This window comes from Bos mutus, chromosome 4 (assembly GCF_027580195.1).
Source record: "Bos mutus isolate GX-2022 chromosome 4, NWIPB_WYAK_1.1, whole genome shotgun sequence".
Taxonomy (NCBI): domain Eukaryota; kingdom Metazoa; phylum Chordata; class Mammalia; order Artiodactyla; family Bovidae; genus Bos; species Bos mutus.
In genome coordinates this window covers 46,206,270-46,232,334 of record NC_091620.1, presented here as the reverse complement: position 1 = coordinate 46,232,334, position 26,065 = coordinate 46,206,270, and the positions used below count along the sequence as shown (strand labels likewise).

The 26,065-nt window shown below is 37.4% G+C and overlaps 2 protein-coding genes across 2 annotated transcripts in view; one reads left to right on the top strand and one right to left on the bottom strand.

Moving 5' to 3' along the window:
* The window catches only part of ZNF804B (zinc finger protein 804B), a 563,350-nt gene that overhangs the window by 27,521 nt on the left and 509,764 nt on the right, over nt 1–26,065 (top strand). The window lies entirely within an intron of this gene.
* On the bottom strand, nt 13,180–13,938 carry TEX47 (testis expressed 47). The gene has a single exon (XM_005906583.2). The coding sequence runs from the start codon at nt 13,936–13,938 to the stop codon at nt 13,180–13,182; it is 759 nt and encodes a 252-aa protein (XP_005906645.1).

The window sequence follows — 26,065 nt, the reverse complement described above, 5'->3', positions numbered from 1 at the left end:
AATCCATTTGCCCAAAGCACAGTGAGGCCAAACCAATGGGAACATCAGAGTTTCAAGCAGAAAAAGGTTTATTAATCACAGAGGCACCAGCGTGGAAGATGGGAGACCCAGATTGATCTCAAATCCATCTTGCTGACTGACTAGGGTGCAAGATTGTTAAAGGCAAATGGGGAGGAGAAGGTCTTTGTAATCCTGAGTTCAGATAAGATGCTGCAGACTTTCTGGCAGCACTTTGTAACTTCCTTTGCCCCCCGTGATGGTGGTTATTCTACTTGATCTTAGTTTGATCTAGTGATCCTTCCACTTTCCTCTAGAAGAGAGCAGAGACAGTAGCTGAGGCATTCTGTTATCTGTTTAGGGCCTATATGATGGTTCAGGAGTTTCAATTCTCAAGTGACCCTATTTTTAGGTCTGCTTGGGGCCAGCTGGTTGAAGCCACAGGGTGTTACCTTGTCAGTTTGGGGTCATTAATCAAGGCATTGGCTTAAGCTAATTATCACGGGAAAGATTATGTTGCACTTGCTTTCTCTTTAATGTTGAGTTCCCTCACTTCACAGTTTGGATCTGTTCTTTGGAACTGAGCGAAGTTCTAGGACTCTAAAGCCTTTTTTCTATAAACAGAAAGGCATATTTACTTGGGACTGTCTTTCAGGGTTCTGCTTGGTTTCAGTCCCCCCTTTTCTTTGAAACTCATAGATCTTGACAGGATCAGGGGTCAGACAAGAAAGGGAATAGAGATTAATCATAAACTTGACAAGGGAACTTGATTTAAGGTGGACTTAGTTTCAGAAATACCAATAAAATATCCAAACTTTGAGTTCTAACATCAGAGTTCACACATATTCTAAAGTCGCTTTCTGTGCAGCTAGGTTTTTTCTAGAAATTAGTGCAATTTTTTATCTAATCCAAATGTTTATTGAGCAAAATTTCTTGTCCAGAACTGTATAAAGAGTCACTTGAGGACCTTGATGGTACAATACTGTATTTTTGCATTTTGAAACTGAATAGAGCTTTTTACCCCTTGGGCCATGTCACATAAAATCACAGATTCTTTCCTTGAAACCTGAATAAATCGGTGGTCTTCCTTTTAACAAAAAAGATTTTTAAAAAGGGCTATTATATTCCTCATTTGATGCTACAAATTTACTGACAACTCAACACCCAAGCCTTTAGAAATGTTGTGTATACTTAGTCTATATTTTCACCTAATACTCACTCCTGAGCCTGGGGCATCCTTCTTTTGCCTCCTAAACTATGTAAGTCACTCTTTCCAAGTCACCAATGACCTCCTTGTCATAAAATCTACTTTTTTAGTCCGTTTCTCACTTGACTTTGGGACAGTAGTTGATGCTGATAAGTACTCTCTTCTTTAGGAAATGTTATTTTCCTTTGGCATCCATGACACTACTGCCCTCTTCTGCTCTTCTTTTGTCTGCTTCTGGGCAATTTAAACAATGACCTCTTAGGCTTCTTTGTGAGTCCATATTCTTCCGTCCTTTGCCTTCCTTGGGATTTTGAAGTAGGCTCTCTTCCCTTGCACTCTGTATACTTGTACCAGATGATAGTATTACTCTTGAAGCATCAGTCATTGTCTTTGTGATTTTCAAATCTCTGTCTCCAAGCATGACCCATCTCCTGAGCTTCAGGACAATGTATCTATTTCTCTTATTGAGAGTTTAATATTGATGTTTCTCATACACCTCAAATTCAACATATTCCAAATGGAAAACTTCATCTTACACTCTGTGCGACTACAGCTTGCTTCTCTTCCAGTATTATTGTCTCAGAGCGTGGCACCACCACCTGTCAATTGCTTTTTGTCTTTGATGCTTTTCACGCTTTCTTCTTTCAGTCAAATATCAAGATATGATCTCTTGATTTTTGCTTCCTCTTCCTATTCTTGTTGCCATTATCTTTGCATTTCCCATCATTATCTTAGATTTCCTATCATTTCTTTCCTTAAATACTGTAATGGTCTCCTAATTAGTATATCTATCCTGGCTAGTTCTCTAGTTCACTTCCAGGCTCTTCTCTCAATTCCAAGTGGTCCTTCTCTAATGCATTTCTAATCAGTGCACTTTTATGATTAAACCGTGTCTGTATCCTGTTTCACTTGAGAAGAAATCATGGTGATTATGTAACTTTGCTCCTGCTGCTGCTAAGTCGCTTCAGTTGTGTCCAACTCTGTGCGACCCCATAGATGGCCTCCTACCAGGCTCCTCTGTCCCTGAAATTCTCCAGGTAAGAACAATGGAGTGGGTTGTTATTTCTTTCTCTAATGCATAAAAGTGAAAAGCGAAAGTGAAGTCATTCAGTCGTGTCTGACTCTTAGTGACCTCATGGACTGCAGCCTACCAGGCTCCTCCATCCATGGGATTTTCCAGGCAAGAGTACTGGAGTGGGGTGCCATTGCCTTCTCTGTATGTAACTTTAAGTGTCTGTATAATTTGCTCCATTGCCCAAATACTAAAGGCTTCCCAGGTGGAGCTTAAAAACCCACCTGTCAATGCAGAAGACATAGGAGACACGGGTTTGATTCCTGGGTTGGAAAGATCCCCTGGAGAAGGGCATGGCAACCCACTCCAGTGTTCTTGCCTGAAGAATCCCATGGATAGAGAAGCGTGCACCGTGGTCCATATGGTCGCAGGGTCAGACACGACTGAAGCGACTTAGCACGCGCACATGCATGCGTGACTAACTACTATCTAGTCTCATCTCTTGTGATTTCCCTTCATATTTCACGTCTTCACTTACTGAAATTCTTTCCATTCTTCTAGCACACTATGACTCTTCTTGCCCATAAATATGAATGTATATCCTCTGCCAGGAACACTCCCCTCCTACTCCTTGCCTTTAATTTGGCTCACTTCTATTTAACTTTCAGAAATCCTTCTATTTTTTTTTCCCCCTCAGAAGCATCCCCTGATCCTTTAAACTAGGTAAAGTTAGGAAAGGAAACAACTGCAATTTGTATACCCACTATGATAACAATTATCATAATTGTTTCATTTTCTTTTATGTGTTTGGGGTAGTGGGAGGCAGAGACTGTGTACACTCTAAGGTAGAAATGATATGTATTTGCTTGTGATTACATTGCACCCCTGAGCCCCTATGACTGACAAACGGTCTGACACAGTTTTTCAGTTCATGCTTGCTGAATGACAAATGCAGAGAGAGAATAAAACTCATTGTATGAGAAAAGCAAGAGGCAAGTCATTTTACGATAATGCCAAAGGATACGTTTTCACTTAAATGTTTATTGCAAATGGAGTAAATGGTGTACCAATGAATCTGGAGAGGACTCTATGGAACCTTTTATGTTTGTGGCTTACATGGCTCCTAACACATGACTACATCTATAGAAGGCAATCAATAATTATTGAATTAATGTTTGCAATGACATTTATTTGAATAAGGGAAGGCATTAAGCTCATTAAGGGCTGTTTATTTTTGGATCCACTAAATATAAGATTAAGGGAAGCTGTGGTGGTGAATATTAGAATGCAGGGTAATTTGGGGGATAATTTCTTCTTCAGCTTTTTTTTTTTTTTTTTAATTTACTACACTGCTTTCATTCACTTTTCTTTTCTAGAAGTTACTTACTTATATCAGAAAACATATCTTACTATTTATCTATTTCAACAAAGTATCAGATTTAAAATAATGCATGTGTCAGATTTAATATAATGCATATGCTCTAAAGTTCATCCAAAGATATTAATAATGGAAATATCAAACAAAGATTGTTCCAGTCTGATGTGGTTATATGTCACTAATTAAAAGGACAATATTTTCCTACAAACTCTATACTCCTTGTATATTTCGTAACTCAGGAATAGTACTATCCTGTTGAAAAAACTATAAAAACTAATGTATTTGACACTTTTCTCTCCCTCATAACCTATGTTCATTTACCTCTTGATTAGCTCTCAAATCGGTCTCCTGGATCCATTTTCACTGTCGTTAATCTAGTCCAGGCTATTATCTTCTCCTGCCAGAAAATTTGTTACAACCTGCTAAGGAGTCTATCTGCACCACCATGTCCCCTGCCAGCTCACTCTCCACTCAGCAGCCAAACCAATCTGATTATGCTCTGCTTAAAATCTTCAGTGACTTCTCTTCAACCTTAAATAAAAATGTCCCACTCTTCACTGTATCTTCTGACTCCACAGTGCTACCACAGTTAATATTTAGATGTCATAATCTCATATATCAATTCCTGACTTTTCAAATTCCCACTCATCTTTTCATTTAAATGGATGCAATAAGATAGGTTTTTTTAAAAATGAAGATGTTGGTATTTCACCACAAATACTCTCTGATAGGGTGAATTAGTCATCCATTTAGACATTAGATTTCAGTTTCAATAAAAATACTTAATCCTACCCTCTGACTGACTGTAAGTTAACATAGTCTTTCCTTTTGCCCATATTTTTGGATAAGTTCAAGGGCTCATGTGCTTTCTTTGTGATGCCTGTAGATTCTACAGTGTAGATGAGCAGAGATCCCTGAAGGAACAAATCACTTGTTCAAGAGCACATAATAAGAGTACATGGGCGGGAGAGTCAGAAAGGCGAGGGGCACCGGGAGCAGGCGTGTGGGACTCCTGACCGGAGAGCCGGAGGCTGCGCTTCTTCTCGCCTTTAAAAAAAAAAAAAAAGAGTACATGGAAGAGATCAGTCATCTTGCTTTAATGTTTTTTTTTTTTTTTTTTAATTTTGATTTTGGTGAGAATAAGGTATGTGCTTAAGAACTGTCACTTTATAGGACTGAAAGTGAAGAATCAAAGAATTAAAATGTTACAAGGTGTGTAGTTTTTGTCTATGGTAAAATGCACCATCTTGTTGAGTAGTCTATTATTTTTTATTTCAAAATGCAAAGTAGAATATAAACTGGGAAGGGAGGGAGAAGGAGGGTGAGACTTGAGTCAGAGAGATCCCTGAGAGGAGATCATTACATTAGTGTGGATTTTGGTAAAAATGTAAATATATTCAGTACTCAGACATTTATTTTTCCCTTCATAAATCAACACTTTACATTTAATGTCTTGTTTTTAAAAAAATCCTTAAAAATAGCTGAATATTATAAAAACAGATCAGAAATGCAAATTACATAGTTAAAATGGAATCAAATTTATACTTTTATAATAACCTAAGCAAAGGCTTCCCTGGTGGCTCAGAGGTTAAAGCGTCTGCCTCCAATACAGGAGACCCTGGTTCTATCCCGGCGTCAGGAAGATCCCCTGGAGAAGGAAATGGCAACGCACTCCAGTATTCTTGCCTGGAGAATCCCATGGACGGAGAAGCCTGGTAGGCTACAGTCCATGGAGTTGCAAAGAGTCGGACACAACTGAGTGACTTCACTTTCACTTTCAAGCAAATACGGATATAAATTTTAGTCTTATCAAGCATATGTCTCAAACAACAGATAAGTATAGATACTGAAAAAAGGACTTAAAGAACATAAATAAGTCACTCTTAAATATGGAATAAAGGTCATATACGTTACTAGTACCTTATTCAGAAAGTATTTTTAATCAAGTGAATTGGGAATGAGCTCTTTTTTTCAATGGGTAGTGTTATATAAAAACAAAAATTCGACTGAATCACTCCCAGAATATATTCCTAGTATCCTTCCAAATTTGGGTGGAAGAAATTATTGTGTGCTTAAAACTGAAGATTTCAGAGAAGGTGTCACCATGTTTAGACTTGCTATTTTAGAGAGCTTCATGAACAATGGCCAAACCCTGATGGGTCAGATAGGAAATTTTAATATATTGAGATTTCATAACCATTTTGATAAAAGTAGAATTAACCTTATGGAGAAATTCTTACAGATATTTTAATGACTCCTTTTAAAAATGAGGAGCTAAAGATACAAATATCAAAAAAATCTCATGATTATTGTTTACAAGTTGTTGGGAAATGAATATAAAATTAAACAGCAGCAATAAGACAAGACTTGCCAAAATGTGGTTGAGGATCATGTACGATGAAGACAGAAAAGAGTATCTTGAACTTGCCAGGCTTCACAGAAGAAATAAGATTTAATCAATAAGCAGAATTTTGCTAAGAGAAGTGAGGAAGGAAGTTAAAGACAAAAAGCATGAAAATATTAGGACATCTTTAGAGAACAAAGTGTGAGAAAGATAATGGTGGTTACAGATGAGGGTGGGTCACTTAGTAAGCAAAGATCAGAGAATCAAGGCTTTGGAGATCATTTTAGAATTTTGCTTTTTATCTTGATGAAATGGAAGCCATTGAAGAATTTTGATCAGAGGAATAATGTTTATTATTACTTACTGTATGCTAGGATCTTTATTGGAGAAGGCAATGGCACCCTACTCCAGTACTCTTGCCTGGAAAATCCCATGGATGGAGGAGCCTGGTAGGCTGCAGTCCATGGGGTTGCTAAGAGTCAGACACGACTGAGCAACTTCACTTTCACTTTTCACTTTCCTGCATTGGAGAAGGAAATGGCAACCCACTCCAGTGTTCTTGCCTGGAGAATCCCAGGGATGGAGGAGCCTGGTGGGCTGCCGTCTCTGGGGTCATGCAGAGTCAGACACGACTGAAGCGACTTAGCAGCAGCAGCAGGATCTTTACACCATTATTTCATGCAGTATCCATAACCAATCTTATAATGTAGGTACTATTTATCACACTCACTTTGCATATGAGAAAACTGAGGTGCAAAAAGGTAAAGAAGCAAATTACGGCTCTACAAACTTTCAGATCCAACTTTCAATACAGCAGTCCAATGCTGTAGGTGGGTTCTCTACCTCTTCTGCTATACTGCCTTTAACTTTGATAGACATACTACACGGAGTAGAAAAACAGAAAGGAGGAAAAGATTGGAGTGAGGGAGATCCCTAAGGATGTCACAAAAACAAGGCCAGACAGGAAACACTGTGGGAAAAAATGAGTGGGGCTTGGATTGATTGCCTGTCAGTGAGATAAAAAGGAAGGGAGGAAGTTAGGACAACACTCAAGTTCTGATTTTTTTTTTTTTGGCTTCTCTGATAGCTCATTTGGTAAAGAATCCACCTGCAATGGATGAGACCCATTTTGTTTCCTGGGTCCTGAAGATCCACTGGTGAAGGGAGAGGCTACACACTTCAGTATTCTTGGATTTCCCTGTGGCTCAGCTGGTAAAGAATCTGCCTGCAATGCAGGAGACCTGGGTTAGATCCCTGGGTTGGGAAGATCCCGTGGAGAAGGGAAAGGCTACCCACTCCAGTATTCTGGCCTGGAGAATTCCACGGACTATACAGTCCATGGGGTTGTAAAGAGTCAGACACAACTGAACGGCTTTCACTTTCAAGTTCTGACTTAGCAACTGTATGGAGAGTGTCCATTTTACAGTAATGGGGAATGCAGGGAGCACACTGAAGGAATAATAGAGACAAGGAATGATGAATTCTATCCAGAACATGTGGCGATGGAGATGTCAGTCAGATATTTAGAAAAGGCATTATGTGAGGGCTGGAGCACAGAAGGGGTGTGGCATAGTAGTGAAGAGAGCTGTGTTTGGGTTAAATCACTTCAGTGGTGTCTGACCCTTTGTGATCCTCTGGACTTCAGCCTGCCAGACTCTTCTGTCCATGGGCTTCTCCAGGCAAGAATGCTGGAGTGGGTTGCTGTGCTCTCCTCCAGGGGATCTTCCCGACCCAGGGATCGAACACGCATCTCTTAAGTCCCTTGCATTGGTACCAGGTTCTTTACCACTAGCGCCACTAGCACTTAGAGTCAAATCTAGACACTAACCGTGACTAAGTGCCTGGCAACAGTTAATTATTTAAAGTGATGAAGTGGAGATAGGGGACTAGTGTTACCAACTATTGCTTTTACTGTGAGCCAAATGTTTAATGTCTTTTTCTGCAAAACAGTGAAGGGTCAGGGGGATGGGTAGAACAGACATTTGACAGGTACCTTTGGGGTTTTATCTTTATATTTTCTTGAAAACTATGCGCTATGTTTATTGTATAAATCCTATCAGCAGGTAATCTGGAAATTTACATAATTGACCACAAGGGGGAGAACTCTAATTCTACATTAAGTCACCTCAACTGTAAAATAGCCTTAAAGTACTTGCTATTTTCAGTGGGTATTCAGCTTAATACCATTTCCACTTCCTCATGGAAGTTTGGGGAGTTCTCTGCTAGAGATAGGTTTCACTGAATTGAAATGTGTTGTGGTGTTAAAGTTATGATAAAGTCACTGAATGTAAGAATCTCTTTGTATTAAGCAATAATTCTCCAGGAAGGAATCCAGATGCTTCTTTAATTAAAATGAAGACAGTATGAATTTTAAAATTCATCCTGGGAGGGTTTTTCCTTCCAAATAACATTATTTCAGTTGTCCTTCAAGAAAACTATAATCTTTCTGAAAGTCCTTGGTTATACTGAAACAAGAAGAAAGTCAACCTGTCACTCTGTTGTAAAGTTATAGGTATCAAAACAAATGGACTAGAATGGTGCTGGCCATATAAATGTCATATGTTCCTTGAATATATATGAGTACATGTTACATGGTCATTGTTATATTGGCAGTGAACATTGTATGTTCAGTATTTAAATGCTCATTTTCTTTTCAGTTTAATTTCTGTGCCCTGGTTTTATGTAAAGTGTAATTGTAAAGAAACTAATCCTCATTAGGGGTGAAAATTATCTTATGAGACTTTCTAATTTTTAATGAGCTACATTTTTGGACTTGATCAAATTAAATTACATTTGTTAAGATATGAGTATAGTATTTCTGTGTTTTATCATTATACCGAAACAGACACAGCTAAATGAGTATTGTCCCCTTTGAAGATATGATATTGGTGAGCTCTATAGGGCTTTCAATAATGCAGCTGTTATTGGAAAACCTATTTGTGCTTCCCCTTGAAGGCAGTGTCATGCCCTTTTAATATGTTCAGTGTCAGCAGATTTTCCTTTGAGAGGGAGTTCGATATTTAAAAATAAGTCTTTCTATGAATGAAGGTTGAATTTTAAGTGAAAGTGGCTCAGTCATGTCTGACTCTTTGTGATCCCATGGATTATATCCTCCATGGAGTTCTCCAGGCCAGAATACTGAAGTAGGTAGCCATTCCCTTCAGGATCTTCCCAATGCAGGGATTGAACCCAGCTCTCCCATGTTGCAGGCAGATTCTTTACCAGCTGAGCCACAAAGGAAGCCCAAGAATACTGGAGTGGGTAGCCTATCCCTTCTCCAGCAGACCTTCCTGACCCAGGAATCAAACTGGGTTCTCCTGCATTGTAGGCAGATTCTTTACCAACTGAACTATTAAGGAAGCAGGTCAAATTGGAACATATATTATTTGGGGTCCAAAAAACTAGATATCACTAAGATATTTTAACTCCCTTTGATTTATAAACCTCCTTAATTTATCTGTCATAAAAGAGTCACACAATGTTTTTAGTAATAATGCTGTTACTGAAATGAGTTTAAACTCTCCTAAAGGTAACTACTTTCATATGAATAAACTCATTCTAAAATGTTCACTTAACAAATAAGTAGTTTTATTTATGCTCACTTTGTGCTTATATTCCAGTTTTCACAATTGATACTTCAAAAATCCTTTAAATATGACATAATAATAGTTATGAGTTAATAACTTAACTCCTTAATAGTTCAGAGAATTGTTGATTTTAGTAAATCCATATAATAAAAATGACAAAATTGGCCAAAAAAAAAAATATGACATAATAGTCTACTAAGTAAATCAGTGTTTTCATTTAGAAATTTTCTATAACTTCTTTCAAAAATGACTCAGGTTTTTTATGTTTTTCTTTGACTAGATGAATTAAGTTTCTGTCAGTATGTTTCACACCAGAAAGTATTATAGATCAATAAAAGGTCTATGCTAGGAAGTCTCATGAAGTAATTCTCACCCCAATGAGGGTTATAATTTCCTTACAATTACACACATCTTACTTCTGCTTCTATACCCAGTAACTAGCACAGTGCTTGGTCCCCTAGTAAATATTTACAAAATATTAGTTGCATACATGAATGAATAAATAAATATGTACATATCTAAATAAACAAATATATAAAAATGCATTTATATACACATATATATAAATAAAATATACATATAAAATTATTCCTGTTATATATTGGTGTTCCATACTGCTATTATAAACATCCACTCAAAACTTGGTAGCTGGAGTCAACACAAGAATTTCTGTTGTTCACAGATCAGTTTAGACAGGGCCCAGTGGGAACAGTCCATCTCTACTCTGCTCCCCCACACGGTGTCAGCTGCTCTGGCTTGAAATCCAGGGTTGGCTGGGAGCCTAGAGTCTGGAATTACCTGAAGGTTCACTCAGTCACATGTCTAGTGGTGATACTGGCTGTTGGCTGGAGCCTCAGCTGGGGATGTTATCTAGAAACCTGCTTGGATTGCTCACAGCATATTTTAGGTGATCCATTCAAGTGATCAAGGCAAAGTGCAAGGCATTTTTAAGACCTTGGAGGTCACATTGGATCACTTCTGTTGTAGTGTTGGTCTAGGCAGTCACAAAGGTCTACCTGATTTCAAGGAGAAGGGATTCAGAACCCACCATGAGATGAGAAGTGTTTAAGGTCATATTGTAAGAGCGTATCGGGTGAGATATATTGCAGTGGTCTTTTTTTTTTTGAAAATACAATGTGCCGTACTTTTTATACTCAGATATGTAGTTTTACTTGTAAACTACTTCTATTCACTTTAGAAAATATTGTTCCCAAAATTTACCCGTTAAATGGATTCATCTGCTCCAATGAACATTTATGGGTCATTTTCTCTTTCCTGCTTTTGCTTGTATCTGTTCTCTTAAATATACTCACCTGCCCTTCAAAACCTCTTCCTCACATACATTCAAAGACTAAGACTGAAGCGTACTCGCTTTCTTTTTTCCTCCCTACCTCTCTTCCTTTCTTCACTTCTATTTCTTTCTTCTGTTTTGTTTTTTTTTTTTTTGGGGGGGGGTGGGGGGAGGCCTGGGAAGCTTTTACTCTAAACTCATTTTGTCAAGTAAACAGTATCTAATAGGTGACTTCTCATAGTTCAAAGAGTAAAAATCACATTGATGTATATTAGGTGTTTAATATTTACCAAATTGATAAAACATTTATAAATTATGTATTCTTTCTTAATTTGAAGAGTTTTCTTTCTCTAAAATATAGTTTTTATTCTTAAATTTAAATGAAAGGAACTTCAAGTTCAGCTTAAAGTGAAAAATGCCATTCTTTTTCTAAATCTATTTTACTAAATTAAAAAATAGGAATTGTCTTTCCTGAAATTTGATTCTGATATGGAACAAATTATGATATTTTCTGCATAATGACAAATCTGAGGTGAGTACTGAAATGGCTTTTTTCCAAAAAAGTGACTGAAATAAACAGTGAAAAAAGAAACTAAAATGATATAACAGTATTTCCTCTATTCAGTCCAAAGTCTGTTTCACAGGATATTGAAGCAATCTGGGGATAAATAAATCACTGAAGTAGTAAGACATTTATGTTGTTTAATTGCTTAAAGTAGAAAATTTTAAATAGTGCAAAAAAGCATTAACCTTAGTAAAGGAAGGGGGAGACCAACTTGAAGTAAGTTGTATAGGAATTGCATATAATTAATTGCTATCCACGGAGAAGGAAATGGCAACCCACTCCAATATTCTTGCCTGGAAAATCCCATTGACAAAGGAGCTTGGTGGGCTACAGTACATGGGGTTGCAGAAGAGTTGGAAACAACTTAGCAACTAGAAACAAACTTGAACCTTTCAAAACCCCTTAACCCTTTGTTGTCTAATTTGTAGTTTGACTTGGGGTTTTGGTTCCAGTTGCCAATACATATTTATTAACTTTCTGACTGTCCCATAATTACACAAAATTTCTGTGCTGTTCATTCAAGCTATATTAAACAAGTATGTTGACCCTTCCCCAGCTGCAATGAAGTTACAATCAATGCTTTAAAAAAGTTGTTTTGAACTTAGTAAATGCGGACTTCCCCGGTGGCTCAGTGGTAAAGAATCTGCCTGCCAAGGTAGGAGACAAGGGTTTGTTTGATCCCTGGTCCTGGAAAATCCCACATGGCACAGGGCAAGTAGGCCTGTGCATCACAACTACTGAGCCCACACTCTACAGCCCAGGAACCACAACTGCTGAAACTCCCATGCCCTAGAGCCTGTGCTCTGCAAAAAGGGAGGCCACCTCAATGAGAAGCCTGCATATTATAACTAGAGAGTAGCCCCCATTCCGCACAACTAGAGAAAAGCCCGAGTAGCAATGAAGACCCAGCACAGCCAGAAAGAAATACTTAATTTAAAAATTAATTGCTATCTAGGAATTAAATGGAAAAATAACCAAATTGTTATCTTACAAAGACTTTCCAAGGGAGGAATCATCCTAACATATCCCTGTCATAAATGTCTGTCCTGTGAATGGTGCTCAGTAAATGATTTGCATGAAAGAATTCAGTGCTTTCTGACGGTGTATTTTCTAGTCATTTCAAAAAACTATTGTGTTCTTTAGCTTTATAATTGCCTCGATATTCTTGATTATGTCATCCAGAATATGAGAGTTTGAAACTATTTTGAAAGTTTAGGTTTTGTGTTCTGAGTTCAGGGATCATATATATAGAAATTACTCCCTCACTTGTTCTGTTACAGCCTTTCCTATATACTGCTACTGTAATAACAATCACATATCATATCATATGCCATATTTCATTTTACACATATTTGCCTCCAACTTTAGGTTGCAGCCAACTGAAGGGTTGTATTTTTCCCTGAAATAGTATACTCTTAGAACACATTACTGTGTGGTGACAGCTTCTCATTGATGGTTGAGAGAATGAATGAGAATCTGAATCTAGTGTTTGTCCTCTTTCATCTCCATTTTTCATTAAAAAATTAAGTTTTCCATCAATATGATATAAGCCTTTGAGAAACTTATAACCTTAAGAAAACCCTTCACCATTGAAAATAATGTGTTGAATTTAATATTAGACCAGATAAATTTTCAAGTTTAATTCAACATATTTTTTAAAGATTAATCTATTACCTTTGTGTAGGTCTCCATGTTGTTTCTTTTTTAAGGAGAGAACTTAGGCATATTTTCCTTTTATTTAAATAGCATGCATTCCTTAAGAGATTTGACCACATTGACCACATCATCTCTCTTCATCCTAGAAACGGGAAGGAGCGGGCCATACCACCTCAGAATCTAAGGTGACATGTATGGGTTTATTGTACATGTTTATAAAACCTTCCGGGTCCATTAATTCTGCAGAGTTGCACAAGTACTTTATTATTTGTTCTGGGAGGAGTAATTCAGGTGCAGCTTGGTGCAAACTGTCTCCTGGTCCTTTAGGGCTCACTTTCACAGTCTTAAAAAGGTGAAGTGCTAGCTTGTGTGTTTGGATGAGAAATTCCGTCATGACCTCTTGTAGGGACTGTGTCTGTGTCACATCATCTAGATACATGACCGGCGCTTTTATTACTGAAACATGCCACTGCATAAAGAGCCTTGTTGGGATATTGTGGGACATGACGATAATCTTCATTCCTTGGATAAAAAATTCCATTTCATCCTTTTTATGGCTCAGGTAATCTAAGAGAATTTGGTAAAAAGTACCACTGGAGGACTCCAGGATATGCAGAATGGAAGTAGGATATATGAGCAACAGTCCTGTCACTGCTTCTCCCAGGTGACGTTTCAAAATTGACTGAAACAACTGTTCGTAGTAGTCAGCAATATCTTTTTTTTCTATGTTTGCTGTTATCCTGGCCACTAGGAACATCCTATGAAGAAGGAATTTCTTTAGTTGTAGTCTTTGCTTTTCTTCCTGAAATTGCAAGTAATTGCTACGTGGAACTTGTGGCATTAGAGATTCCAGTGGCAAATTCTTTTTGTTGGTCTTTCGGGGATGGGTTCCGAAGGACATGATGAGTCTTATTTATTCTGCCAGATGATTCCAGTTTTTAGCTTACTAAAATAGTTACATTACCAGGCTACTTCTTTGGTGATAAACTCATTTTTGTTTCTTGTGACAAAAAAAAAAAAAAAAAAAAATTAGTTGTTCAAATGCTTCCAAGTGTTATCAATAAATAGTGTCTTTGAAATAAAAGAGACTGTTGAAACAAGAATCAAATTATAGAATTTTGTTTTAAAATTTACAATGAGATAACTAACACTCATTTCCTAGGAAGAAACTCTCCAACAAACTGGGTGGTAGGAAGAAGATAGAGCTTAATCTAGAATAAGTTCACTGTGTCAATGTTTACATTATTATTATTTTTTTAATTTATAGAATGTTTTTCTCCCCATCTTGAACCATATATACACACACACAAAGATGAATGTATCTGCTGATACTAACAGTAGCCTTGGCATTGCATTAAAATGTCTTTTCATTTATCTAATGGTAAATAGATTATTTTTGGTCAAAAATTTTAAAGGATATCTTTTACGATAATTCCTCAATTTATACATTTAACTGATCAATAAATTTTTAAAAATCTGGGGATCTTTTAACTAGTAACTGGCTTCTTTAACCTTTACTCAGTACAGTGAAAGTTAATAGTATTGCTTGGATAATTAGAGTGAACTTTTGAAGTAAGTAGTTTGGGTTCTTCTTTTTAAGCTCCTATTAATAGACCTCAGAAATGGCTCTTTCTTTTGTTGTTGTTGTAGGGGTGAGATATAAAATGCTGTTACTTTTGACTTAGTGTTCTTACCCATCTTTTTCTCTTCCCTGCAAGTCAACTTAACATTTCTTTCTTTCTTCTAGTGCCTCTCCCTTTTACCTGTCCTCGAGGTCCCCCCACTGGCTCCATCACTGTTGCAACTGCCAGTATCTTGGGTGCTCTCAGGTGCCCTGTGTTCTATTCTGGTTTCCATGGTGCCCTGGGAAATCAGAATGTCAATGGTATTAAAGGGCCAAAGTACACTGGCAACTCAGCTGGATGGTGGACCTGGAAATCCCGGACATTTTCTCTTCTTTTTGTCCACAGTTTATAGAAGAGGAAACCAAAGCATGGATTAGCTCTGTACCTTGCATGCAATTAGCTGAACTTGATTTCTACAGGGAATATCAGATTATAGAATTTTGTTTTAAAATTTCTTTCTAACCTTTCACTTTAGAACATTCTAAATTACTTCTGCTATCTTTCTCAGCACGCACCTTTATGCGCTGGAACCGGATGTTTCTGAAGAAACAATCTCCCAATGTCCTTTTGTCTTTGTAAGACAAGTAGAACAGACTAAATACCATTAATTGGTTATTACCCTGTGTCATGTAAGCATCTAGTCAAGAACATCTGTGCTGTGCTTTGTTGTTTCAGGCGTGTCTGACTCTTTGCAGCCCCATGGACTGTAGCCCCCCAGGCTCCTCTGTCCATGGGGATTCTCCAGGCAAGAATACTGGAGTGGGTTGCCATACCCTCCCCCAGGGATCTTCCCAACCCAGGGATTGAACTCAGGTCTCCCTCATTGCAGGCAGATTCTTTGCTGTCTGAGCTACTAGGGAATCCCCCCTAATAGCATACACTGAATCAAAAGTGAACACTTCTTTCATTTAAATTTGATACCTAAAATTTAAATGTTACCTTCTGAAAAAATGATAATGTAATTACCTTGAGAGATAAAGAGAGTTGTATCATGAACTATATTCCCTTTCTTCTTCGACTGTTAGGAAACCTAAAGACCAATCTCTGGCTTCCCAGAGTGAGAAGGATTGATGCTGACCTTCAAAGCAGGATGATGTTCCCACCCCTACTTATCTCCTATTCCTGGTCTAGCTTTTATTTTTATTTTATTTAACCCTCATTGTTTTAAATTTTTTGTTTTAATTTACAAATTTCTTTTAGATGACTCGAGTCTGTTGTGAAAGCAAGTCAGGCTATAAAAAATAATCAAATATAGACTATCCAACTATTAGGATGCTACTCAGGATTTTAGACAGCTTTGAATGTGATTCATGGAGAGTATTCATTTTGTTCATTTGTAGCAAGTATAATTAGAGCTGCCAATTTTTTGCTTTGACAATTGGCAAATTCCTTTTGGCAAGTTTGATTTCATTTTTGTGTGGGTATAAGAAGCAGAATATAGTTTATTTTGAAATGAGTACTGCCAATTAGCTATTTTTTTCCCTAAGCAATCTTTTACCTCCCTGTTATTCTTCTTGCCATTAATCTTTATTTCTTTCATTAGCATGGTTACCATTTCTTCAATATCTTTTTTGGTTCATGACTAAATGTTGGCATATACTTCTTACTTCAGAGGCATGGGTCTCTGCAAATTGTAAGAACCACCCCATTCTGTCTGCTCCCCAACTCGAGCATGCATGTCCCTTTTCTGTTCATTAATCACACATATTAATAATTTTCATCTCTAGCTGAAAATTTAGAGCTTCCCTCATATCTTCTTTCAGAACCCACATACAATTGTTATTCTCCTGCCCTCTTTCCCACAGCTGTGTGATGTGCTCAGTCATTCAGTGTCCAACTCTTTGTGATCCCAGGGACTGTAGCCCGCCAGGCTTCTCTGTCCAAGAGATTCTCCAGGCAAGAATACTGGAGTTGCCATGTCCTACTCGAGGGGATCTTCTCAACCCAGGGATCCAACCCAGGTCTTCTACATTGCAGGTGGATTCTTTACCATCTGAGCCACCAGGGAAGCCCCCAGGAACATCTAATTTTGCCAAGAATTTATAGAAGAGGAAACTAAGGTATGGGGTATGCAAGTACCTTGCACACAATTTAAACATGCTCTCAATGGCCTCCGTACTCTGTCTACCTGAGGTAAAGAGAAGATGAATTATTCCATCTTTTCATCATCACAGGGTCATTCTTTGCTCTTCTATGATATGAAAGTTCGACTGCAAATGGAAGTTAGCATATGGTGTTAATAAAGTAAATTGAGAGAAAACTCCTATATTATACCTATGATCCAAAAATTTTATGTACTGTCTTTAATTTCTCATTCATTTTGGATTTATTTACACCTTTGATGTACCAGATAATATCATTTTCACTGTAAGAATCACAAATGTGGAAAATGCCTGGTTGCTAATTTTAGGGGTTTAGAGGCCATTGGGGTGGGAGATGTCTATGAAAAACATAATAAAACCAGACAAATGTTGGTGCTTTAGAACACCAAGGTAGAAAGGATGGCTGGGATTTCTTAGAAAGTTTAATGAGAGAGTTCGTATTTGGGCATGGCCTTCAGGGACACTGGGGAGTGGCTTTGTGTAAGCTTATTACTTTAGAATGTCAGGATTAGCTGAACTTGATTTCTACCTGGAATATCAGATCCCACTCTAACCTTTCATTTGTGCTCATGTACTCGGGAAACAGAATACTCTAAATCCCTTCTACTATTTCTCTCAATGTGTTGACCCACGTATACCTTTAGTGTAAGAGAATCAATGGTCTAAAAAAAATGGCTAACAACTGGGGTAGAACTTTTCACTAAGCATTTTATTACTATTTTTTTAATTGAAGTATATTTAACTTGGGCTTTCCAGGTGGCACTGTGGTAGAGAATCTTCCTGCCAATGCCGGAGACATGGATTCAGTGTCTGGCTTGGGAAGATCCCCTGGAATAAGAAATGGCAACCCACTCCAGTATTCTTGCCTGGAAAATTCTATGGACAGAGTAGCCTTGCAGGCTACAGGCCATTGAGGTTGCAAAGAGCTGAACAAGACTGAGCAAACATGCATGTGGTACACAGTTGATTTAAATTTACAGTAGTTCAGGTATACATATCACAAAGAGTCGGACCGAGCGACTGAACTGAACTGAACTGAGGTATACATAAATTGTTAAGTAGACAAAACATACTTGATTTAGCAGAACAAACCAGAGTAAGCTTAGTTACCAAGAGAATACTTAGGTGTTTTAAGATTTATTAAAAAAAAAAAGGGAAACTAGTTTAATTCTCGAGTGTTTTTTCTCTTGGCAAAAACATTATGGAACAGTGTTGGGTAATTATTTATCAAGGAGATTCAGGCTAGAAATACTTTTTTATTTAGTATAAGCATGTAACAGACATCCTGTTTTTGTAGAAAAATATGCAGACAGTGTGGAGGTATTCTTGTGAGTCAGATATTGGACCCGCACATGAAAAACTCAGTCCTCTTGCTGCTGCTGCTGCTAAGTTGCTTCAGTCGTTTCCGACTCTGTGCGACGCCGTAGACAGCAGCCCCCAGGCTCTGCAGTCCCTGGAATTCTCCAGGCAAGAACACTGGAGTGGGTTGCCATTGCCTTCTCCATTGTGTGAAAGTGAAAAGTGAAAGTGAAGTCGCTCAGTCGCATCAGACTCGTAGCGACCCCATGGACTGCAGCCTATCAGGCTCCTCCATCCATGGGATTTTCTAGGCAAGAGTACTGGAGTGGCTTGCCATTGCCTTCTCCTCTCAGTCCTCTTAGTGGAGCTTAAAGTCTACACAATTACATTTAACACAGGGCTGGAGAGAAGAAATACTACAGTAAAGACAAACAATGAACACTGAAAACACAAATACCAGAACAATTAAATGTTGCTGAAAGGATAAGCAAAGCCAGGCATGCAAAAAGATGTGACTTGTATGTCTGGTGGGGGGTGGTGGAGTAGAGATGGGGGTCAGGGAGGGTTTGGAAATGACTGTAAGCTTGAAGCATAGAGAGCAGAAGACATACATTCACTTCATTAAGAAAATGAGAATAGTCTGGCTTGACTAGAGTAGTTCTCAGACCACAGAACCTGCAGGTTTGTTAAATTGTTGATTCCTGGTCTCTAGCCCTAAAAGGTGTGAGTTAGTCTGCTTAAAGTGAGGTCCACTTAAAGTGAGGTCTGCTTAAAGTCAAGTGACTTTCTGACAGGTTCTCCCAATAGCTCTGTCTATTTCACTTTAAGGCAGAATGGTCTGGCTTGTGGTGATTTAAACCTTGGCTATTAGAATCATCTGGTGGAGAATTTTTTTTTTTTTTTTTAAAGCTGACTCCTGTTCTTATTTAATTAGTGTAGAATGGAACTCTATATATTTGCAAAAGCCTCTCCTGGAGGAGACTTGCTGGCATAGACTTGAGGGTAAGCAGAAGAAGGGAGTGGAAAACAAGAAAGGAAGTTGCATCCAGTGTTTGGAGAACCCGGGCATGTGCTCAGAGGTAGGAGAGAATGAGCACATGTAATCCTAACTGTGTTTTAGAAAGTTGCCTGTGAAGTGCAGAGAAATTAGAGGTGGGGGATACTGGAGGCAGCCAGAGCACTTTTCAGAATTCTGCAGTTGGCAAATTAGTGCCCTTACTGTCTGCCAGTCGATGACTTTGATTTAGCTTTTCTGGAAAGCAATTTGATGGTCTAGATCATAAGCTTAAAAACTCATAATCTTTGATTAAATAATGTCTTCCAGATACATGTCATAAAGAAATACAATTGACAAGGATTTTAATGTAAAGATGGTTATTATGGAATTAAAAGAAAACTTTGAAAATTTAATAGATGTATTAATTATGGATTACTATGGTGCCCTGAAACAATTTCTGAAGAATATTTTAAGTGGAGGGAAAAATGGCATTCTCTAAATAAAGAATATAATATACAAAATTATATGTACTATGTGATCCTAATTTTATTTAAAAAATATAGAAACCAGAGTAGAGAGAAATCTAGCCAAATGTTAAAATTAGTGGAATTTGGTGGTGATATTTGCATTGTATATTCATAATATTCTAAGCTTGTCTACATTATTGTTCTGTTTAGAAAAAGAAATTGACACTAAAAAAAAAAAAAAGGCTGTGGTGATGGTTTGATGAAAGGTAATGCACGTTTTGTTCCGCTTGTGACTCTGGGATAGGCTCACTTATCAGCCCACTGATGGATAGAATTCATAAAATGTTGGATCCTGAATCAGGCTCAACAAGGGGTGTTTGGGCCTAATGAATGAGTCAAGATAGGAAGACATAGAGATGAAAGATGGAGCAGTTACCAAGACACAGTGTAGGAGTCCAGAAAAATCTTACATGAAGTGAAATGTTTGCATAACTAGCCTAAGGCATACTACTGAGAGAAAGGTAGGTCTTTAAAAATTTTAGCTCAGTTGGACAGTTAGAATTTCAACTAAAGGAGTTGCTGAGATGGAGAAAATATGCATGTCATCACCAAGATTTTCATGACTTAATTGGACGTGAGATGTGAGAGATGCAAGGATATAAAGATGCTCTGTGGGTTTGAATGTCAGTAACTACAAAGTCTATGCTTTTTTTTTTTTTTTTCATAGAGATGGAGGATAAAGGAGGAAACCTAGATTTTGGAAGAAAAATTGTATGTATTATGTTGAAATGGAGTTTCCATAGAAAGGTGTAGGTATAAATGCAATTAGAGTCTGGAGAACTGGAGAAGTCTGGATTGTGATGCAAATTTGATAGTCTTCTACATTGAGGGAAGAGTTGAAACCATGGGAACCAAAATGATTGTGAGATAATGAAAGGAAACAAGACAGTGTAGGTGGAGAAGAGTACCATGTATACCTAATTTTAAGAAGTGGGCAAATGGGACTCAATGAAAGAGGTGGCAGAGCATTACAGGTGCAGAACAAAGGAAACACGGGGCCATGAAGGTCAATATAAGAGAGAGGTATAAAAGTAGATGGTAGAGTAAAATTCTAGAGAGGTCAAAAAACTTGAGGACTGAGATGACCTACTAATATTGGCAATTACAGGTTTCCTGGAGTCTTAAAAAATAATAAAGTGGCTGAGAGAAACCAGTTTGCAATTGATCAGTTAGTCATTGTGGTCAAAGAGTAGACCACTCTTCAAAACATTTGGTGGTAAAGAATGAAAGTATCTGATAGTAAATTATAGAGGAGGAAGATTATAGGGTAATTATGCTTCAGTAATCCTAAGTTTTTCTCTATTAAAAACTAAAATGCTGTGTTTTACTAAATTGCTGTTGTGTCCAGCTGGTAAAGTGGAGCCTAAGAATGGAATCCATGTGTTATATGCTTTGAAATATTTTAGGATCATCCCTTCTAATAGAGAAGTTGGAGACTGCTAATAAAACTAAACTCTGAGCTTTGTTACTTTTCCTCCCTTACAAGATTTATTTTCTGGTTATTTGATGTTTGGAAGAACTCTAAAGATATATGGCTTACTTAAACTTGCTGTGCACTCTATATCATGTGACATTAACACAACAAATCACAATTTAGGTTTTCAAAAATCTCTGAGTAATGGATTTTTGAGTATCAAAAATATCTAAGTATCTTTCTGTACACAAAGATAATTATGATTCACTTCAGTTTAGTTTCTCAGTCGTGTCCGACTCTTTGCGACCCCATTAACTTCAACACACCAGGCTTCCCTGTCCATCACCAACTCCCAGAGCCTACTCAAACTCATGTCCATCATGTCAGTGATGCCATCCAACCATCTCCTCTGTTGTCCCCTTCTCCTCCTGTCTTCAATCTTTCCCAGCATCAAGGTCTTCCAATAAGTTGGTTCTTTGCATCAGGTAGCCAAAGTATTGGATATAATTATGATTGGAATAATTTTTATAATTTCAGTACAAATATTTACTCTGGTCTATATATTATATTTATTAGAACAACAGCATCAATAAGCTAATATCTACTTTGGTTCTTGCTTTTGGCTTACTTCTGATCAATGTGCTGTGGGGAATGAACAAAATGAACTCTGAGAGGGAGCTTCAAATTGCTGACATAACAAATCCCTCTTGCTGTTAAGGAAGACATAGGACAAAGAGTCTAATTAATAATATGACACTCCAGTTGCTTATCTTATAGGAAGGATGACAAGAACATGTATACATGAAATACTGAAAGAGGGAAATGATATTTCTTCCTAGAGTACTTTTGAGGAAATATGATAGATGTTTCAATGAGTAAAGTGGTGCTAGAGCTATTCAAGAAAGTTATAGGAATATGAATTTAGTGATGCTCAATAGAGAACCATTACATATTTTTACACAGGGAAATACTATGCGGGTGCCACATTTAATGGTATTAATAACTGTATTCATGATGTTTGGAAAGGCACAATTTTAGAGTCAGAAATGCCTGCTAAAATATTGTTGTATTCCATAAATGTAATGAATATTTAGGCTACAATGATACTTTTAAAAGCATTTGTTTTTAAAGGGAGAATATTATTCTAAGTTCAGTTCAGTTCAGTCGCTCAGCTGTGTCCAACTCTTTGCGACCCCATGAATCGCAGCATGCCAGGCCTCCCTGTCCATCACCAACTCCCGGAGTTCACTCAGACTCACGTCCATCGAGTCAGTGATGCCATCCAGCCATCTCATCCTCTGTTGTCCCCTTCTCCTCCTGCCCCCAATCCCTCCCAGCATCAGAGTCTTTTCCAATGAGTCAACTCTTCGCATGAGGTGGCCAAAGTATTGGAGTTTCAGCTTTAGCATCATTCCTTCCAAAGAAATCCCAGGGCTGATCTCCTTCAGAATGGACTGGTTGGATGTCCTTGCAGTCCAAGGGACTCTCAAGAGTCTTCTCCAACACCACAGTTCAAAAGCATCAGTTCTTCGGCACTCAGCCTTCTTCACAGTCCAACTCTCACATCCATACGTGACCACAGGAAAAACCATAGCCTTGACTAGACGGACCTTTGTTGGCAAAGTAAAGTCTCTGCTTTTGAATATGCTATCTAGGTTGGTCATAACTTTCCTTCCAAGGAGTAAGTGTCTTTTAATTTCATGGCTGCAGTCACCATCTGTAGTGATTTTGGAGCCCCCAAAAATAAAGTCTAGCACTGTTTCCACTGTTTCCCCATGTATTTTCCATGACGTGATGGGACCGGATGCCATGATCTTTGTTTTCTGAATGTTGAGCTTTAAGCCAACTTTTTCACTCTCCACTTTCACTTTCATCAAGAGGCTTTTTAGTTCCTCTTCACTTTCTGCCATAAGAGTGGTGTCATCTGCATATCTGAGGTTATTGATATTTCTCCCGGCAATCTTGATTCCAGCTTGTGTTTCTTCCAGTCCAGCATTTCTCATGATGTACTCTGCATAGAAGTTAAATAAGTCTAAGTAATCATATATTTTTAAGTAACCAGAGAAACAATGTAAATAGTAAAAGAAAGAATAGTGAAATATTTTGAAAAATTGGCTGTCCTAGACATGTAAATGGATTTTTGTTAATTTAGCCAGCAAATCTTTATTATTGTGCAACCTTTTCAGCCTATGCTGAATTCAAAGCTCTTTTGCTCATTCTAATTCAGGAAAATTTCACATTTCTTCAGAAACATAGAGGTTTTGGACATTTCAGAGCCTTGTGGGATACTAAATATCATTGTTTTAATATATGTGATTATAAATGTCACTTTATTTGTGAAGTGAGTTACAGAAAGTGAAAGTTTACTGAGGTGACTACTTTGGAGGACAAATTCCCAGAGTCTTAAGTGGCATGACAGTGGGGGGCAGTGTAGGCATCTGGTCCTCCATCACCGCTTTGCAGTGTTGCATCTGCTGGAGATGCATAAAAGCCATTTTGGTCCATTCCTTACCTGTCACTATACTTCCTTGTTTCTACTACAGAGACCTCTCAGCTATATATATGCCACTGTTGACCTCACAGAAAAACCCTTTCAATATGTACACTTATTCTTGGAGGGATCCTAGGCAAATCTATCCTGGACTTAGTGTGTTGTTGTATGCTTAAATATTGATAAATAATTATATTGTGCCTCTTTCAGCCTTGAGAGGCTCTGAGGTTTACATTTTGTAAGATATTGGCTGAACTAACTAGAAGGTCTTAACTCCTAACCCAATAGGATCTAGTTAGTAGAAATAATTATGATTTTTGTGTGATTATTTTGTATTCTTGCAAAACTTTTCAATTGGCTATGCCACTTTTGTTCAGTTGTGATATACTCAGAAAAATCCAGCTATTGTTATAAGATGTCTAAAAACATAACTATAAACACAAAATTCTCAGAGTCATATTGCAAATTTTAGGATCAAATATTGAGGCCCTTTGGATCAACTACTCCTTAGAATTATCAACTCTTTTGGACAAACAACTTTTTGTTTGTGTTATAATTGCTGTGATTATACCTGTTTACAATGATAATTTTTATTAAATTTTATTTTTAAGTCTACACTTTTTGGTTTTGACTTGATGAGAAGGATAACTTTGTTTTCATCATAAACAGAGCTGAAGGTATAAGATTACTTTCATATCTGGCAGTTTTATGGAGTCTTTCACAAGGTAGAGAAATAGCCTGGCCTAAGTCATTTGCTTGACAAGTTAAATCTCTATTCCACAAAATATTATACCTAATTACCATGGAACCATATTCAATTACCATGGACCCATATCTCATTTGTGTGGGTGTGTGTATGTGTGTGTGTGTGACTTTTCAGTAAGACAGCACTCTGGTAAAAAGAAAACATACTTTTAAGCTTCATCTCTTGACTGAAGGCTCCCAGGATTGTGGGGAGTGATATTCAATGAGTTTCCAGATGTGAAGACAAGTAGTGTGATGTGTGTTCAGTGATCATCCTTAGTTGTTAGAATTTGCTTTCAGTGATATATTTTAGGATCAGAATAGCCTTAGATTTTTTATAAGGTCATTCTCTAAGATCTATGTCTCATAAAAAGAGGAAAATTGTTCTAGGTCATGTTTTTATTGTAAAAAAAAAAATACTGGTAGTACATATCCTCTGCCTTTAACAAACTGAATTAAAGAAATTTAAAAATGTAGTAGCCTTTTGGAATGAAGACAACTTTATACTTATAAGGTGTACTTTTAAAAAGAGGATCTTTAGAATAAAAATCTTTTCAGGGTTAACTAGAGCATACTCATGCTCTGCAAAATTTTAAAATTAAATAATCAGATTGTGATTGCTATTTTCTACTTATTTGTTTTGAGTGGCATACTTTTACTATCATCCTTTATAGTTAAGCTATTTTTCTATAATGAAATGGAAAGGGAAAAAAAAGTTTATGCTATGAAAAGTTAAAAAAGAGATTTGTATTGGTAGGGGTGATGGTAAAGTGGAAAAAAAAAAATTCAACCACATCGTACAGGGAGCTAGATTAAATCTTGAATGCTCTGTGTTTTGTGAGTAGGAAAGAGCCATCCTCTGAATACTAGATAACATCTGAGTGGAGAGAGTGTTGCTACAGCAGTATCTGGGAAATACAATCAGGGTGTTTGAAGCCAGCATCTATTTATCTTAAATTAATCATTTTTCCGAGTAGGCAGATGATAATCCTGGTGCTGGATGCCAATGTCTTTTTATTCATGACACAGATAAAATGGGAGCTCTTTTTAGATTGGTGAGAACTATATAAGGATTTCCAGCTGTAACTCTTCTGCAAGATCATGGACTGCTTTTTTTACTTTCTGACATTCTTTTGGCATTGAGAATCAGTAAATAATTGTTTCTTGAATAACTTCTTGAGCACAACTAAGTCTGTTGTACCTTTCTGCCTTCAGGAGAGTATAAACAAGGTATTCTAAATATGAGGAGGCAGCATTTTTTCCTCCTTCACTTTTAAATTCTTTAGTCAGTGGCGTTCCTATAGCTGAAATGAAAATAACTTCACTAAGCTGCTAGGTTTTGCAGGTGTTGGGACTCCGCTGTCAGTGGGAGCTCTAGGGTGAGTGGTAGCGTGGTGGCTCTGATGCAGCTGACCTCCTATGCCCATGTGACACCGCATTGTGGGCCAAGCAATTGAGCTTGCACTTTAAACTCTCTTTTCCAAAAAAGTAGGCTGGAGAAGTGATCCGATTCTTTAGAAATAAATAATAAATTTTTAAGAAGTAGAACTTACTTCCTAAGCTTTGTCAGTTAAACATTATATTATCAACTTGCCTGGGTTAGAAAATAAGATAGCAAAAAACAGCAAAATTTCTTTGCCCCTAAACTGACCAGTTTACCAGAAATTTAACCATTTTCTCACTCCTGCTTTCTCTACAAAATACATGTATGTGCATACATACATGTTCATCAGGAGAAAAACTTTATGCATTATGACTGCTTGGTGTGAGAGATCTAACTTTTAGTCAAATGTTATGGAATATATGCAAGTGTAGGAATTGTAGTCCTA